This window comes from Uloborus diversus, chromosome 1 (assembly GCF_026930045.1).
Source record: "Uloborus diversus isolate 005 chromosome 1, Udiv.v.3.1, whole genome shotgun sequence".
In the NCBI taxonomy this organism is placed as follows: domain Eukaryota; kingdom Metazoa; phylum Arthropoda; class Arachnida; order Araneae; family Uloboridae; genus Uloborus; species Uloborus diversus.
Window position 1 is genome coordinate 101,918,785 of NC_072731.1, and position 17,953 is coordinate 101,936,737.

At 37.2% G+C, this 17,953-nt stretch overlaps 1 protein-coding gene across 1 annotated transcript in view; it reads right to left on the reverse strand.

The window, feature by feature from the left end:
- LOC129216977 (dihydropyrimidine dehydrogenase [NADP(+)]-like) overlaps positions 1–17,953 on the reverse strand; it is an 83,280-nt gene that overhangs the window by 49,043 nt on the left and 16,284 nt on the right. Inside the window, exons 2-6 of the mRNA XM_054851239.1 lie at positions 10,562–10,672; positions 5,801–5,883; positions 3,372–3,459; positions 1,612–1,773; positions 193–389 (exon numbers count right to left, since the gene is read on the reverse strand). Of these exons, the coding sequence (XP_054707214.1) occupies positions 193–389; positions 1,612–1,773; positions 3,372–3,459; positions 5,801–5,883; positions 10,562–10,672 (641 nt within the window). The remainder of the gene's footprint in view (positions 1–192; positions 390–1,611; positions 1,774–3,371; positions 3,460–5,800; positions 5,884–10,561; positions 10,673–17,953) is intronic.

Genomic DNA, 17,953 nt, shown 5'->3' on the forward strand with positions numbered 1-17,953 from the left:
TTTTAATAGAGTTTATTGGGAAAATTGCAACAGCTAGATACTTAATTGTTGACAAGATACATGTACATATGTATTTGCATTGCATTAATAAAATACAATTTTGTTGGAAATTTGATTGATTATAATAGTAAACAATTTTGACGCCATGGATTTTATTTCCTTTTGTTTGTTTTGTTTGTTATTTATACTGACCTTAGGCCACCAACATATTTTTCTCTTTCGAAAACTGTTATATTGGTATAGCCAAGTCTTCCCAAGAATGTTGCACAGCTTATGCCTGCTGGACCACACCCAATGATGGCAATTTTTGAGCTGTAGCTTTCCGGAATTGCAACACCGGCAAAGAGATTCGGATTTCTCACTTGAGGCAACTTCATTTTTTTGAATGTCTGAAAAAGAATTTCGAATTAGAAGATAATTTGCAAGATATCGCGCAGTACACAGGAAATTTAAGGATACAATTCATAAGTGTGTTTTTTTCCTGCATGTCATTTCTGTGTTTTACGGAAATCTGAACAAATGTAATATCAAGAAGCAGCTTCCTTGGATCGTGCATTCAAGCTAGTGTACATTAAGATAAATAAATACCTTCGTGCTGAAAAGTAAAGTAAAAATAACAATGTCAAAAAGCGCAAATTGCAGATTACTGCAGGCACGTGTTTCGACGTTATAAGGAACGCCTTTATCAATACAAAAAGTAATAAGCTTATGGATGAAAAGACAAGCTCATTACTTTTTGCATTGATAAAGACGTTCCTTGTAATGCCAAAACACGTGTCTGCAGTAATCTGCAATTTGTGCTTTTTGGCGATGGTATTTCTTACTTTATTTACTGCACATTATTCTAAGATCTTTAATCTTTCTACAAACGCACTTACGTACATTTGTCTATCAGATTTTCGGAATTTATTTTTTGAGAGCAATTTTGTTAAACATACAGCTATGAACATATTTCGTGCAAGCAAAAAAAAAAAAAAAATATATATATATTACGAGAAATAAACCGAAAAATTGCGTTGAAACAGAAAAGAAAATGTTAATTTCCTTCTTAAATCATAGAAACCGGCACCTCTCTCTTTACCGAGTAAGTCTCTTTCATATTCATTCTTACGTGCGCTGATCCGGAGTTTTGCACATGTCGAAGTCGATTGCAATGTTTTTCTTGTTTTGAACAATTTGGGTGATATAAACTTAAATTTTTTTCACATTTTACGAATTCTGCTTTTTGGAAACGATATCAAACAATCTGATCAACAATCATTATTTCAAGGTAAAAAACAAGGCTATGGGGTCGGAGTCAGGAATCTAACGTTTAAATTTCAATAGTCGCAGTCTACATCGGTCATTTTCCCTTAAAACCCGCAACTCTGCAAGGATGGCGAAGTCGGAGTCGGACTGCATTTTCAATAAAGGAGTCCGAGTCGGATTCGAAGGCTCTGAAACTCACAGAATCGGCAACTTTCCCTCCGACTCCGTAGCTCTGCTAGCAATACTCTTCAATGTAAGTCTCACTATATGTAGACCTTTTCAAACTAACAATTAATTCAATTAGCAAGCCTAAAGTACATGATCTGTTCGAGTTTCAATCAATGATTCGCACAAGAAACTTACTTCGACAGCAAACTGTTGAAGCCCTCCAATATTTATGGGTCCTTCTTCAGTAGCGTACAAATTGCAGCCTCCTACACAAAGATCACTTGTTGGACACACCATGCCACAAGAGAGACCTGCTGGATTGTCCGAGAGAATCATCTTTGCTGCCCCATAGTAATTCTGCAATGCATAATAAAGAAATTTCAGCAGAAGTATGCACAAGTGTCACAGAAGACAAACATAATACCCATCTAGTTCCGTTGAAAGATACACTCCTAGGTTTGTGAATATTGCAACACCACGAAGGACTAACGCGAATGGGCTGAAAATTGCAGGAAATGTAAAGTAGGCCAAGATATGCAAATGATCAGAATTGCAGCCCGGTCGCATGCGTATGCTGAGCAGCGCCTTCGTGAAGCTGGATTGTCGTATCTTGCAGTAGCTGCTCGTGTGCAGAGTAACTGCAGCACAATCATGCGTGTTTGGAAGCAGTGGACGGACGAGGGTATGACAGCTCGGAAATCAGACCCCGAAATGTGACGTCAGCTAGCGATGACAGACACCTGGTGCGTATGGCGCTGACGGACCACCCACAGCTTCTTCTAGTCAATTGGCAGCACAGTGGTCAACAGATACAGGTGTTTCATAGTGTGCTTCATCAATTCGGAGACGTCTGCTGCAGCGTAGGCTGCGCGCAAGGATTCCTTTATGAAGGATTCCTCTCACGCAAAATCATCGCCGCCTGTGGCTACAATGGGCCAATGTGCATAGGAGTTGACGTGCTGATTGGCAGCAGGTCGTCTTTTCTGACGAATCCTGCTTCAATTTGTGGAACCATGATGGCCGAATTCGTGTCAGGTGCTATGCCGGTGAACGGCACATTCCGGAATGCATTATCTAACGCCACAGTGGACGAACACCCGGAGTTATGGTCTGGGGTGCTATAGCATATCATGGACGTTCACAATTGCTACGAATTGTGGGCAATTTTAACAGTACCCGATACATAAACGAAGTTTTACAGCCTCAAGCTATTCTTTTCCTGCAAGGATTGCCAGGGGTTGTATTCCAGCAGGATATTGCCCGCCCACATGTCGCCAGGATTGCCAAATCCCACCTTGATTCGCAGCAGGTACAGCTTTTTCCTGACCTGCATATTCCCCGGATATAACACCGATTGAACATGTGTGGGATTTCGTTGGGCGGGGTCTCACTCGTGATCCTCGTCCTGTTGTTTCGTTTGGTTGCGCATACAAACAATATGGAATACTCTTCCGCAGGCAGATATTCAAACTTTGTTTCACTCCATGCCGAGTCGTGTAGCAGCTCTTATTGCAGCGCGTGATGGCCGCACAAAACACTAATTTCTGTCTTTTTTTATTGTTTGTTTGGTTTGAAAATGTACCATTTATTTCCATCATTTATTTATCCATCATTTATTTGTACCATTACCACTCAACTGTGTATTAAATTTCATTCAACTATGATGCTTCCTTTATAATGTTGCAATTTTCACAAACAGGAGTGTATTTTTTTAAATTTACGCAAAAGTACAGGGTGTTTGTAGAGTCTTGAACTAATAAAGAAAATTTATTTAAAAAAATAATTTAAGATTTTTGACGATTATTTTTTGATGGAAAAACATTTTTGCCCCATTAACCCCAGTCTCCTCTAGTTTTCGAAAACGATAATGTCACAAAAGAATTAATATTTTTAATATTTTGACATAAAAAATGCATTGATAAGTTAAAATTTTTTTTAAAAAAAGTTTTTCCTACTTTTGTAGAAATACAGCTGATGAAAGCTTTGATATCTATCTGCGTTGGACAACCTTTTTGACATGGAGCATCGGCACACTTTAGGCATCTACAACAAGAAAAATGTTTCAGCATTACATATACATAAAAAATTGGGTAAATCAAGCATATATGGTATGGGTATGTTTTTTTAAGATAACTTGAAGTAGAAAATCTTGAAAATTTCTCAAGTAATGTTAGTGTTTGTCCTGTGTTTTTGTAAAATTTTCAGATGAAGGAGTCATTTCGTGTTTCTGTGGTGACAACTTCTTTCAGCAGGTGTTGTTTCTTGTTTCATCACTAACTTTCTTCAACACGAAAACAGTTTTAAACCGGCTAATAAGCTAAACTTAATGATTGCAGACCATTGTATGAAAAATCAGGTAAGTTGATGACAATGTCTTCTCTTTTCTTTCTGTTTTTTTTTTCGATTGAAAATTCTTTATGCTAGCAAATTAGGCCTAATTATGGAACACGCGTGAGTGCAACATCTCGGGCACATGTGAACATTTCTCAGATGCGTCGCTACATTTAAACTAATCAAAGCAGTATTGTAGCAAACGGAGTATCCCACCGCCTCCCACTCACCCGAAATGTTCAGGCAATTCAAGTGTGGCACTCTATTGCGGATCTAAAATGGTGGACAACTTGACCAAAGCCCAAAGAGAAGCAAAAAGAGTGTTTCTAAACCATTAATTTCGTAAATTTTCCGGTTTTAACCTCCGAGATCCCTGTCTTCAACTATAGCGTTTTCGAGAATTCAACTTCAAACAATTTTCGCGGTAGGAAACCTTTTTCCTCTGCCCCATCTAACGTAGCGAAATACAGTTTTTAAATTGTTTTCAGCTGGAAAAGCTTTTGAATATCATTCCCGTCTTTCAAACAACACCAAAGATGACTTAAAATTACATTTTTAGAACCTCAATGCTGAAGTTTCCAGGGAGATCTACGGGACCCTGAATTTTCTCCCTTTTTCTAATGTCATCAAGTAATGCCTAAAAATGTATTTCAGGCCTTCAATTTCGTATCCCCCTTCCCCTCCCCTCCTGCGATTTCTACATATAATCTAAAATTGCGTTTTCGAAACGTAAGAACCGAAAAATGTTTGGAGACATCCTCCAATTCCTTCTACCAACTTCATTAAAGTTAGCCGAAAAAACGTTTTTAGAACTTCAATTTCGAAAAAATTCCAGGGGAGAAGAGAAGGCCCTTAAACCTTACGCTTCCCCAAGATTGCTTGAAGTTGCGTCATTAGGGTTTCAATTTCGACATTTACCCGATAGAAATCCCTAAACACTCTGTTCATAATGATGGTTCATTAAGTATTACTTAGCAAGCGTTTCACATTCGATTCTTGGACTGTATGAACCAATTCGGTTGGGAAAATTATTCACGTTGTGAAGATCTTTTCGTAGGATTTTTCTTACACTACCATCTGAAAATCGCAGGCCGTTGCATGTTTTAACGAGCTAAACACATTTCTGTTTTCAGTATAGTATCTGCGGCTCACCCTAACTTGAATAATTTTTCCATCTGGAACAGAATTATGTTGGTCAAGTTGGGACCGAATACGTGTCTGCCACGAGCCATTTGCAAATTACTCAGTGTTTCAGCTTCAGTTAGTCTACATTGCATGCATCTATTGACTGGCAATCTCAATAATAATACGTACTATGTTCGTATTTTAAACAAAAGGAAATATCGTTCCTTTTACACGGATACAGATAAAAAATGAGATAGAAATTGAAATGCGACCCCCCGACCCCCCAGTTCTGCATTTATCAAATTCACGTATTAATTTTTATAAGACATGGATTTATTGTTTCGATTACATGGATTTGCTTTAATTCGTTCAGGTTTAAATAAAGCATTCACTGCTTCTTCGAAGGTTTAAAATTGTTCTTGAAATTAAGTGAAAAGTTAAGTATAATAGGTATTTTACATTTTCAGTTTTCGCAAAAACTGTTCATGAATGCAGTTGAAAAAAGGGCGAAACGCAGGAAGGTTTCTAATGAACGTTCCTAGCGTAGATGTGGAGGTTGAGGTTAGAGACAACCGAATAAAATGACGAATATGCTGAGCAGGATATTAATGAATTTTTCCTCTGTTCTTCAGCAGTTTGAAAATACTCAGGAAAAAATAACGTTCTCATGGGCATGGAAATTATTTGTCAGAAAACTAGGAAAATTATGATGCAACACTATAAAACTGTCATGTCTTTGCTCATACTTTCCAAAATGCATTTCTTATTCCAAGTTTTTACAGCAATGTTTTGTTTCCATGAACTAACGCAAGAAATTTTGAACAGTAATGCATTTGATTAAAAATATACCTATCATGTACAAGTTAAAAGAAACTTAGTTTCTTAAAAGTATCCACTCGATTCTTAAAATCATTGGAAGGAGGTGTACCTTGCTGCTTCTCTTAATGCAGCTCTCTCACTCAAAGTTGTATGCTTGATATCATCAAAATCCTTTTTCAAGGGTCGGCAGCTCTGAAAGCAAAAACATTACCTATGGTTACATATTGCTGTTCTTACAATGCATATAAATATTGGATTTCAAATATAAAAAATATTGTCAGAAGGTATATCGGAAAATATAGCTAGCACGGTCCCGCGAAATTCCTATTGTGCTTGTAAAAGTAACTGTTCGCCTTGCATACTATTCACAAAGCATTTCAATATTCATGTGACACACTCAAAACGCCCGATCAACACGGCAAGCCCGTCATTTCAAATTTTTCCGGAAGGGGGGGGGGGGTCAAAGGGTGTATACTCAATGCAAATTGTACTAAAAACAACCGAAACCGCTTCCAATTATATGTAAATACATTGATTTCTTAAATCCAGGGGGGGGGCAATTGCCCCTTCCTAACGTCTTTAAATGACGGGCCTGCCAACACCGGATAAACATTGCACCGCTAGATTCTTCACTTAGAGTACATAAACAATCCCCAAAGAACTGCATCTCCACGACCCATGTTTTTGTTAAAAATGTATGACGTCGTATCCGGTGATAAAAACAAACGAGTCCAATCAGTCATTCAGCGGGGTGCATTATGACTCTGTAACAGCAATGGATGTTTTGAACATATTTCTATATCAGCTTATAAAGATTCCAATCCTCATGTTTCTATTAAAAGCCTTTTTCTTGTATACTGAATAGCCGCGTTCACAACACAATTTTTGACCCTGTAAATCCCCGCCCCGGCTCCGCAAAAAAAACGACTGAAAAATTCACCGTTTCCATGTAAAAAGAGGTTTCCCATTGTACCAGAGAAAGCGGTTTTTACCCAGCATCCTTAGCGGCTACATCCAGCAAGTAGACGAAATTATCCGTTTTCACTCCAGAAGCAAGCAGGAGGAGAAAAATTCCACATATACCCCGCCAGGGGTGGCTTTAGCGCCGGAGAAACCGGACCCCTGTCCGGGGCGACAAATTTTAGAGGCGGCATTTTGATTCGAATGTCTAAAACACATTTTTCATTAGAGACAAACTTGTACAAAAGTACTATTTTGCAAAGATGCTTCCTTCTTGTAGCTTTTGAGAATCTGAAAAGTACATGAATGTTGAATAATGAATATTCAACATTCATGTTGAATAAACGTACATAAGAGAACGTTTGAAATCATCTTTCTTTTCTTGATGTGTCCATCACTCGTCATAACAATATGTTTACAACTACTGTTTTCCGTAAACCCTTTGCTGTTTCTCTTCCCCCCACAAGTTATCCGTTCACCCTCCTAAACAAAAATTGGCTGCTTTTAGATCTTTTATTTACCGTGCTTTAGTCATTTGTTCAATTTCCAATTACTTTCATCTGAACTGAATTACCTACGAGGTATTGCGGTTGATCGGGGATTCACATCAGATATTATTGATACCATTTATAAGAAGCTATGTAGCTCAGCTAACAAAAATCAAACACTTGCTCCTGTGAACTATTCGAGTTCCGTTGTCTTACCCTTTTTTCCTAAAATCAGTCTACAATTGCCAAAATCTTAAAAAAGTTTCATTTTTCCGTCACTTTTTCTCCTGTTAATAAATTAAAATTTTCACAGCTTAAACACCCTGTTCAGAACCTTGACAAATGGGGCATTTATAGTGTTTCCTGCCAGTGCAAATTGGCCTACATTGGGCAGACTCGACGATCCCTCAAATTCCGGATAAAAGAACACGAAAACTACGTCAAAAAACAGGATCTCAAACGCTCCTCTATTGCTCAACATTGTTGGTCTTGTGGCCATAATTTTATTTTTTCTTCCGCCAAAGTTATTCACGAGTGTTTGTCCATTCATGATTTAGATTTTTGGGAGTCATATTACATATGGAAAAATGCTAATTTAATCGTCAATGATTTGTCTAGCACTCCCCCTTTTCCTAATGTTTGGAAGTCTGTTATTTGATTTATTTTTTGTCCGTGACGTTTTCTCCTGAGTGCAACTGTCCTCTGTAGTTCTGACGTAACCCTGACGTCATCGTTTCCGGTACTGCTCTCATATCTTTTACAACTCGTCTCTCATTCCAATGTTCGCCTCGACTGTGTTTTAGTCGGGTTGAACCTGTCTTCGTTTTTATTTGCACTGATGATGGCACTTGTATTTTAGAGTGCCGAAACAGCTGTTTGCTGGTTTTTTAACCTTTTTTCATTTTGAATTTGTACTTTATATACGTTGTCATATTTTATTCACTATGCAGTACAAAGTTTTCGACTACTTTTTATGTATACATGAATGTTGTTGGTCTTTTTGTTCTCCTACGCTTATTGTACTAAATTGCCATCGCCAACGTCAGATGGTCATGTGTCTAGTTGCCAAGTGAGACAGAATGGGGGGGGGGGGGCGATTCCCATCAGAGTCCTCCGCCTGATTCTTCTGGGCCCTAGGCGATGTGCTTTAAAGCCATATTGTCCATGCCGCTCTCTTCTTGTCAATTGTTTCGTGTACTGATCAGGGTGAGCGTATCTTTTGGCGTTGTTTTGGAAGGGTTGTATTTCTCTTTCGTACCAGTAATAAAAAAGAAAAAGAAAGAAACATGTGTTACTGTCACCACCATTCCTGCCCTTCCATAAAGTGATGTTTTCTCTTTGAGTTGATTGTGTTAAACGACAAATTTATCATACACTCGAGCAGGGAATTTTCAACCAATGAAGTGATTTTTGAAGTGCTCTGTATCTTTGTAGTCGAAGAATCTTCCTGAAGTAGTTTTATGTTTTTAAACAATTATTCGTTTCTGCTCTCTTCTGTTGTATTCATAAGGTTGAATAAAATTATAATTATTATCCACTTACGTCAGGGACGGATTGGGTCCCCCAAGAGGGCGATAACCATGACTCTCAAAAGGCGCAAAAAAAAAAGAGTAAATAAAATTTAAAAAAATAAGAAAAAAAAAAAAAACAGACGACGACACAAAGGCACGCAAGTTCAAAAGCGCAAAAAATGATAAAAGATCGCACGCAGGGTTCTCCCCCTCCCTTTCCAGAGGGCTGAACATAATATTTTTAAAAATATATTCCATATTATTAAAGAGAAGAAACGAGCACCCCTTGGGAAAACAAAGTAATTTTAATATAAAAAAAAATAGAATGTTGTGAAAAATTTTAATTTCTTTTAAAAAGAACCTTAAACTTGATTTTTCGATTGTTACAGATTATTGCTCTACTAACTCTGCATCTGATTTTGAACGTTTTTGCAATTGGAAGTATACATTTAGGACTAACGGTTGCGAAAATAAAGGTCTTGCAGGTTAGAACGGAACACCCTGTACATATATATATATATATATATATATATATATATATATATATATATATATATATATATATATATATATATATATATATATATATATATATATATATATATATATATATATATGTATATATTTATATATATATATATATATATATATATATATATTTATTTATATATATATATATATATATATATATATATATATATATTGTAACGGATCCGGCGAGACTTCCAACTTTCTTGAAAGGACGACACAGTTCTTGATAAAAACACAGGAGCTTTATTTACACTATGTACAGGAGAAATCGTTAACAACTGCTAAATTAATCATCAGCAATTAAACAAGTATCACTCAACACCGTAAACTCAACGGTTACAAACGTATTTATTTCCAAATACGAAAACAACACAGCGAAATGCCTCGCAATAAACAGGGCTAATACACTCTCAGTACGAATTCTCAATCGAAACTCCCTTTTTATCCATCGCTAACGGTTTATATACACACCGAAAAGAAATCTCTCAAATATTCCAAAAGCTTCTGGAAAATAGTAGACCGTTATCAAATTTTATCAATGAACAAAAAAGAAATAGGGGGGTTGTATACTTTAGCCATATGTAAAGGGGTTGTATATTCATTACGGGAAACTATTTACAGGTTACGTTACTACAATAATTACTATTTACAGGATTTGTAACAATATATATATATATATATATATATATATATATATAGAGAGAGAGAGAGAGAGAGAGATGGAAGGTGTGGGGAGGAAATGTGGAATAGGTGGTGAAAAACACTGAAAAAATTCGAACGTTCCGTTTCTTTTGCTCTTATGGAGCTTTGCTTATTTTTACTATTTTACATCATCTCCCGGTTGATCCTGTAGCTCTTTTTGTCTGGGAATAGGTTTGAATAATAGAAGATCCAGTTATCCTGCCTCTATGTGATTTGTGCTTTTCTTGGAGCTACATTTTTTAGCAGTTCAAGAGTAGGAAACAATTTGCGTACATAGACGTATCAGTGACAACCGCATCAGGATATATTTTGAAATTTCAACGAAAATGGAGCACAATATTGGGAAAAGAAAGTGGATACATATGAGAGAAGGGTAAATTTTAAATAAATAATGCTCACCATAGTTTATACTTGTCTTTTAATGTAAACTTTTTTTACACCACTTGATTAAAAACTTAAAATTTCTATGAACTTTATGATTACATAAAACAATGTATTTTTTGTGTGGGAAAGGGGGTTGAAGGACCTCAAAATACCTCGATGGGTGACACCCAGGGACACCACTGATTTATATACATGTGTGTGTAGATAAATAGATTATTATATGCATGCATACATAATTATGTAAGCCACATAAAACATAGAAATAACTTGATATTTTCTAATAGTAAAACTTACCCCACACTTTTTATCTTGATTTCTTTTCCACTGTCTCTTATGCACTTTCGTTTGGGCACTTGGTATGACGGTGGCATTAGTGTAAACTCTTGGATTTAAGGCCAAAATGTTCTGCAAAAAATTAGTATTTATTACATGAGATAAATGCACGAAAGCAATACATTCAGCTGAGGAGACAAAAGTCATGGGATGCCCTCCGATATTCTTTCGGACCCTTTATTGCAAGGAATATGAAACTGATTGAGGCGTAACCAATTTTAGAACAGAAATAGAAAACCTACAGAAATACATGCCATCGCTATAGATGTCCGTATTGTCGTTGCTGCTCTTTTTTTTTTTTTTTGCACGAACTGATCGCTCGATTATGCCGCTTCAATGATTGATGGAATTCATGCAGGGCCACGGAGAGCCAAGGGGGACCCGTTGTCAGTTATGTCGCCAGGTCCCTCCCGCCTCCTCAAAAAAGAAAAAAAAAGAAGAAGAAAAGGAAAGGGGGAAAAGAAGAAAAAAAGGGGGGGGGGAACTTGCTTACTAAAAAACAATTAACGCGATTTTAAGTGCCACAGAGTGATTTTTTTTCAATCTTAACGTTTTCGCTTTTTTTTCCCCTTTTTTCTTTCTTCCTTTCCTTTCTTTTTTTCTTTCTTCTTTTTTTTTGCGTCAGTGTTGTCGGGCGCCCCCAAGGCCCAGGCCCCTAGTTTCCGACTAGGCTGACATGACCTCTCGTCGGGCCTGAGCATAACTTGATGCACAACTCGGTAGCGACAGCCACTGGCCGACATTGAAAGCGCGAAACTTGAAGTAAACGGGCAAAAACGTAGCCTTCAATTCAGCGCTGTTTGCATTCTATCAGGCTACGGCAAAAGTTGTATGTGCGCATGTGCAAAGCCTCAAGCATGCGCTTTTCGGATGCTTGCCCGTCTAGTAGAAGGGTTCAGTTGCCCTTGGAACTGATTTCTCTTTGGTGTCTAGTTAATACTATCATCCATGTTCAATCCCCTAGATTACTCGACATGAATTCAAACCCAACGAGAGGTCATGTCAGCCTAGTCGGAAACTAGGGCCCAGTGACACTGATGCAAAAAAAAGAAAGAAAGAAAAAGAAGGAATAAAAACGAAGAAAAGAAAGAAAAAAGGAAAAAAAAGAAAGGAAAAAAGTAAGAAAAAAAAGGAAAAGGGGGAAAAACTCCGAATAAGAGAAAAAGTCAAGATTAAGTAAAATTTACTCGTTTAGTATTTACTATTGTGGCACTTAAAATAGAGTCAATTGTTTTCTAATAAACAGTTTTGATCCTCCCTCCTTTTTTTTTCTTTCTCTATTCTTTTCTCCTCCCTCCTGTTTTTCCTTCTTTACCTCATTTTCTTCTCTTTCTTCATTTTTTCGGGGGGTGGGGGAGGGGGCCCCGTGACATACCCGACAAGGGGCCCGCCTTGGCTCTTTGCGGCCCGGACCATGGCCAACAGCCATGTAGGTTTGTTTGGTAATTGAGTTCTGATTTCTTTCCATAACAATAGGAATAAAAATTCCATGTTTCGTTTTTTATTTGATCCATGAAAACCCATGTCACATATAGTTCAATGTTATATCTTTGAAATGTGAACTCCTGAGCAAAAACTGATGTCACACAGTGGCGGATTGGTTGAAAAAATCGGCCCTGGCATCAGGAGATGTAGCGGCCCCCTAGCTCTTATAGATAAATTTTACCTAACGATTGGGATATCACTTAAATATAAGGAAATTATTCCTAACAATTAAATATGTTTTATTTAAACGAATTTTAACAGATAGGAACACTTCTGCGCTTTAATGGTGAACACATTGATACAGTATTAGCTAAACCTTATTCTGGGGAAAATTTGTGATTGTAATTGCCCATTTAAGTATTTTTATAATGCCCGGAACTTGATTGAATGTTTCCATAATGATAACACTGCTTGTTCAGTGTGTCCTTTTCTGCAGTCATAACAAGTAACTTAATTTTCCTATTTTATGAAACTGATCTAGCGATGTTCATGGGTGAAAGACTAGGGCCGTCTTTTTAGAACGTGATGGTTCCCTCGACACAAACACACATTACTGGGCCCTGTCATAAACATTCCCTTTTTTATACTACCATACCCTGACGACCCCCAGACTCGATACGAGGTCAAAAACTTGGTGGGAGGGGTCGGGTACGAGTCTTACAGCCCCTTAATTTTTTTATTCAAATGCATGTATCAATACAAAGAGAGAAAGTGGACTTAACTTTCTGGCTTCTGGGAGTCATTAAAGTATTAGCAATATAAACTTAATGGAAAGATTAACTTTGAGTCTGAAATAAGGGGTCCAGGGGGCCTTTCCCCCGGAAAATTTTCGAAATTGTAGTCTTAAAAATTCAATTTTAGGCAATATTTAGCGATGTTAGGGGAGCGTAGTTTCAGAGTTTCTCCTGCTGCAATTTTTCGGAAGTGGAAATCCAAAAACAGAATTTTAAATTATTTCCGAGTATATACTATGAAGAGCGGTTCCGGGAGCTCTCCTCTGAAATTTTAAAAAATATATTAGCTCTGAAAACGCAGTTTTAGAAGATCTTTGGTGATTTTAAGTCGAGATAGATTCCGAGGCCATCCACCAGAAAATTTTAAAATTGAAGTCTTAAAAGCTATTTTTGGTAAACACAGGCGGATTTACGGGGGTACGCCGTGGGGTAAATTTTCTCCAAACAACCTTTAAAAAGGAAAACTTTAAAAAATATTTTCCAAATTTTAGCCCAACCCGAATAAACACCAGAGAGAAACCAGCACTGACAGATTCTAGTATATTTTTCTTACTGTCTGACTGTTGATTAAAGTCAACAGTAAAATACTGACCTAACAAAAAGAGCCGTTACATTCATATTTCCGATCTAGAGAAAATTATCTCTCGTTAAAAAAAAAAAAATGAATGTATAGTGCGAATAAAAGAAATTAAAAACCAAAAAAAAAAAAAAAAAAATTGATTGCACGAACTAAAAATTTACAAAAATCGCACTCACAGAAACGATACCGTTACGAAATTTGCGATCTTTTACGATCGAGACGAAACTTTACGAAACTTTTTTTTATACAAAAATATAAACTTCACATTTTTTTTCTGGTCGTGAATGGTTTATTACATTTCATTTTCCCACTTTTTAAAAGAATTATTTTCAAAAATTGAACGCGGTAAAACTTTTCCTCTTTTTTTCGTGGTAAGTAGGGGGTAAACTTAAAAGCGATTTTTTAATTTTTTTTACAATTTTTTTCTTCTAGGAGGAAGAAAAAAATCTTTTTTATGAATTTTAGTTACACTTACTAAAATAGTCGCTGTATTTTACAAATGATTGTAAAATACTCGCTTTTGTCATCAAAATAGTCGCCTTTGCCCTCAAAATAGCAGCTTTAATCGACATTTGCAGTGCTGTATCCCCCTCCCCGTCCCCTGTATTGCAATGGCGTAGCTACAGTTTCTGTCGCCCGGGGCGGTTCTTCTATTTGCCACCTTTTCATTGAGACGTATCTAATATTTAAAGCATTGAAAATTATCGCTCAAAATAGAAAACTTCATTTAAGGTAGCAAAAGGAAACTAATTTAATCCGTATTCTTCCTACAAAAATGAAGGGGGCGGGGTCAGGCGCCTATCTCGGAGAAATATTCTGAATTTACATCAAAAATTGCAGTTAAAGTAACTTTTGGGGGAATGGGGTTCTCTACAGAATCTTTATCAAAACTGAAGTCAGTTTAAACCTTTGAGGACGATAGAGAATCAGCTTTTATTCCGTAACAAAGTTCAATAATGTTTTCCCTGCATTAATTCAGCACTGGCAAAGAAACAACTTTTACAGAAATATATTTGATACTTATATACAGAAACAGATGTTATATTTCCAGAAATATATTTCATATTACATATTTGAATATTTTCCGAAATTTGAGTTTTAAAAATACAACTTAAGTGTTGAATTACAATTTAAGGACTTACAATTTAAAGACATTAAGAATGAGGAAGATTCAAGGGCTCACGACGGAAATATTACATCTTTGAACACGGAAATGATCGTTCAGTCCAAAACCTTACATTTCAAAGGGTTTTTTTTTTTCTCCTTTGCCTCCAGTATTAGATTTAAAGTATGATTCCCTTATTTGATTTTTTTCACACCAAAAGTGCTGAATCGCCGCCCCGGGCGGACCATACCCTCTCCTCCCCTCCCTAGCTACGCCACTGCTTTTTTGTTGCACCCCCAGAATTCACAGCCTAAATCCGCCTATGTTGGTAAAGACTAGGGCACCAGCAGTTACTCGAAAGTTAAGTTCCAAAAACGAAATTTTTGCTGACCTTCAGTGATGTTAGGAAAAGGAATTTTCCGGAGGCTCACCCCGGAAAATTTTCGAAATTGAAGCACTAAAAACGAGATTTAAAACGTTCTTCATTGATGATGCCGAGAGAGAGGAGGGGACGAGGCACTTTCCCAGAAAATTTTTGAAACTGTTAAGTTAAAAACCCAGTTTTAGACCATCTTTGGAAAAGTTAAAAAAATGGGAGAGGTTCGAGTGCTTTCCTACAGCAAATTTTCGAAACTGAAATTCCATGTTATGGCGGGAGTGGGTTCGGCTGTTCTCTTATGAAATTATTCAAAATTGAAGCCCAAAAATTTAAATTTTACACGATCTTCGATGATATTAGGAGGGGGGAGGTTCTGGGGACCACCGGAATTCTTCCGACGTTGGTTTTTATCAACTTATTTTCTTTTTAAACTGAGGGGCCCGAAACCATGAGTTTGTACAGCGTACAGAATACTTTATGTTTTGTCAAAAAATGTTTGAAACTCACATTTCGGCGGCATTTGGCCTATAATTTGATAATCTTAATAATGTAGAGCCTTTCAAGCTCCTCAATGGAATTTTACAATTGCATTTTTTTAAATAATTTTTTCCGAAAAAAATATTGTGTCACTTTTATTCCAATTGTTATAAACAGAGTTGCCGAGAGAAAAAAGGGAAAAAAATGACATAGGTCAATGTTTTTCACAGGCCCCCTTCTACACCTTTCACCATTAGGATATTTTACCCTCTGCACGAGTTCAGTTAAAAGCCGGACCCCTATTCTCCAACTAAGCTGACATGACCTCACGTCGGACGTTGTTGTAAGCTGCATTTTAGAGCAATTTGAATGGTCATTTATAAATAAAAGCGTCAAAGAAACCAAAAGTATTTTAACTTTTTACGACCGCTAAGGTTTCCCTGCTTTTTTTTTTTAATTTATTCATTTATTTTTTATTACACCACTAAAAATATATTGGCAGCCCAGGGCCCGAACAACTAAAAGTAAGGCTCTAGGTCCACATTAATTTGGAGGCCCCCTTATGCTGTGATTGATTTACATTTTTAAAGCACGAAAGCACTTTTAGAGGTATCTTTGTATAATCACACAACTATGTATAAATCACTTATGTGCGTTTATGAATCCCCTTTGGGCCCCCTCATAATCGTGATCAAGGAAATTCGTTACTGGAAGAATGATTAAAAATTCCCCTTTAAAAAAGTTTTTTTCCAATTAATAAGTCACATATTTTTTGAAATACATGTATTTTTCATATCGTTGCAATACTATGAATAATTCTTTGAAAAATGTGGAGCCCCTTAGGAACATGGGGCCCCAGTTCTAGGCCTAGTCAGCCTGTGTGGTAATCAGGCCCTGGGCAGCCCCATTTCAGAAATTTCCCCTCCCCCCCTCTTGGTAACGTCCTGCCTCCCTCCACCCGCAAGCTTTAATCCATGCGTTAAGAGGAGCTGAGGCTGTATTTTGCGAATTTGCGTTATTCTAAACACATCCGCGCAAAATTTACATTTTGCTGTTAGTAGACAGGCCCGAAATATGCTGTTAGTTGATCGGCCCAAAGCATGACCGGCCCACCGGCCAAATGCCCGGTTGCTCGCCGGCTGTATCCGCCACTGATGTCACATTCGAACTCAGGGTACCGAATTCATTTGAAATCAACACCGAATAATATCCGTGCACCAAAATGACTTCCGCTGTGTTATCTTTGGTGACATGATTCGAGATGTGGACTGTGAAGCTCTCCTACAGAAAAATTTCGACGTTTCAAGGTCTCTTCTATGAGAAATACAAAAGCGAAGTTTTGAACTATATGTCGGGATGTTAAAATGGAGTATTAAGGAGCACTTTGCTGAAAATTTTCAAAATTTTAGTTTTAAAAACCAAGTTATAGATTATTTTTCCAACGATAAATGAGGAAAGTGTGTTTAAGGACTCTCCCGCGGAAGTTTTTAGAAAGTGAAGTCTTAAAAAAGTATTTTAGGCTATTTTTGATGAAAATAGGAGTAGGGTCAGGGATCGGAGGCATTATTGCTTTGGAGGAGTGGGTTAGCATTTTATAATCAATAGAACTAATAAATAGAAGAGAAATTAGTAAAGCAATTTGTGCTTAGTTTTATATATAAACAAATCACCCTATTCTTTTCGACTTGAATTGTGTGACTTTCTCACATAATACGAAAACTACATAATTGCTTTCTGGAGAGAGAGCCCATTTACATTTATTTTTGTACCGCAGTACTGGCTCTTCGTAAATGAGTCAACTTAAGCATCGCGTCATGGGCACATTAGGGGTAGGATTTGAGACAGCCTCCTCCTTAATGTTTAACAGAAGCCACATATGAAATAAGCATTTTAAAAAGCGATTCCCAATCAATGGATGTATCTACCCCCCCCCCCCCCCCCCAAAAAAAAAAAAAAACCTACCTCCCGTTTAAAAGGGGTCCCGCCCTCAATGGAATCTTAAACTAAACCAGGCTTGCAGGGCTGGACTGGGCAATCGGGCGATCACCCGAAGCGTGGGTCGCGGGGCAGGTAGCGATTTGGGGCTCACCTGAAGTGCGCACCAGAGGGGGAGGAAGCTGTTCCCCTGACCAAGACCAGCGAAGCAGAAAATTCGCTTCCCCCCGTCGGAGCTTATCTCTGCAAGGATTATCTTGTAACCTCTTCCCTGTTTGGCGAGAATTTCTTGACCCAATGGCTTTGACAGAGGCAGAGTCGCCAATGCAATTGTGGAATCGTCGCTTTTTGTCGTCAATTTTTGACACTCGTTTAACTTTGCTACTTTAAAATATAAATGAACATATATTGGATAAATGACTAGTCATGGGCTTACTTATTATTATTTCTTTAAAATTTGGATTCAAATGTTGCAGTTTTAGTTCAGGGATAAAACTAAGTCTTAACACTTTTGTAGCTGTGATATTTTCACTATCAATTATGATTTATATAAATATAATATTTGAAAAAAAAAATTGATTACCCAGTTATGGTCTAACTCGCTGAGTTACGGTCATACTAAAACCTAAAAATGGTCATGCTTGCTGAATACAATTGT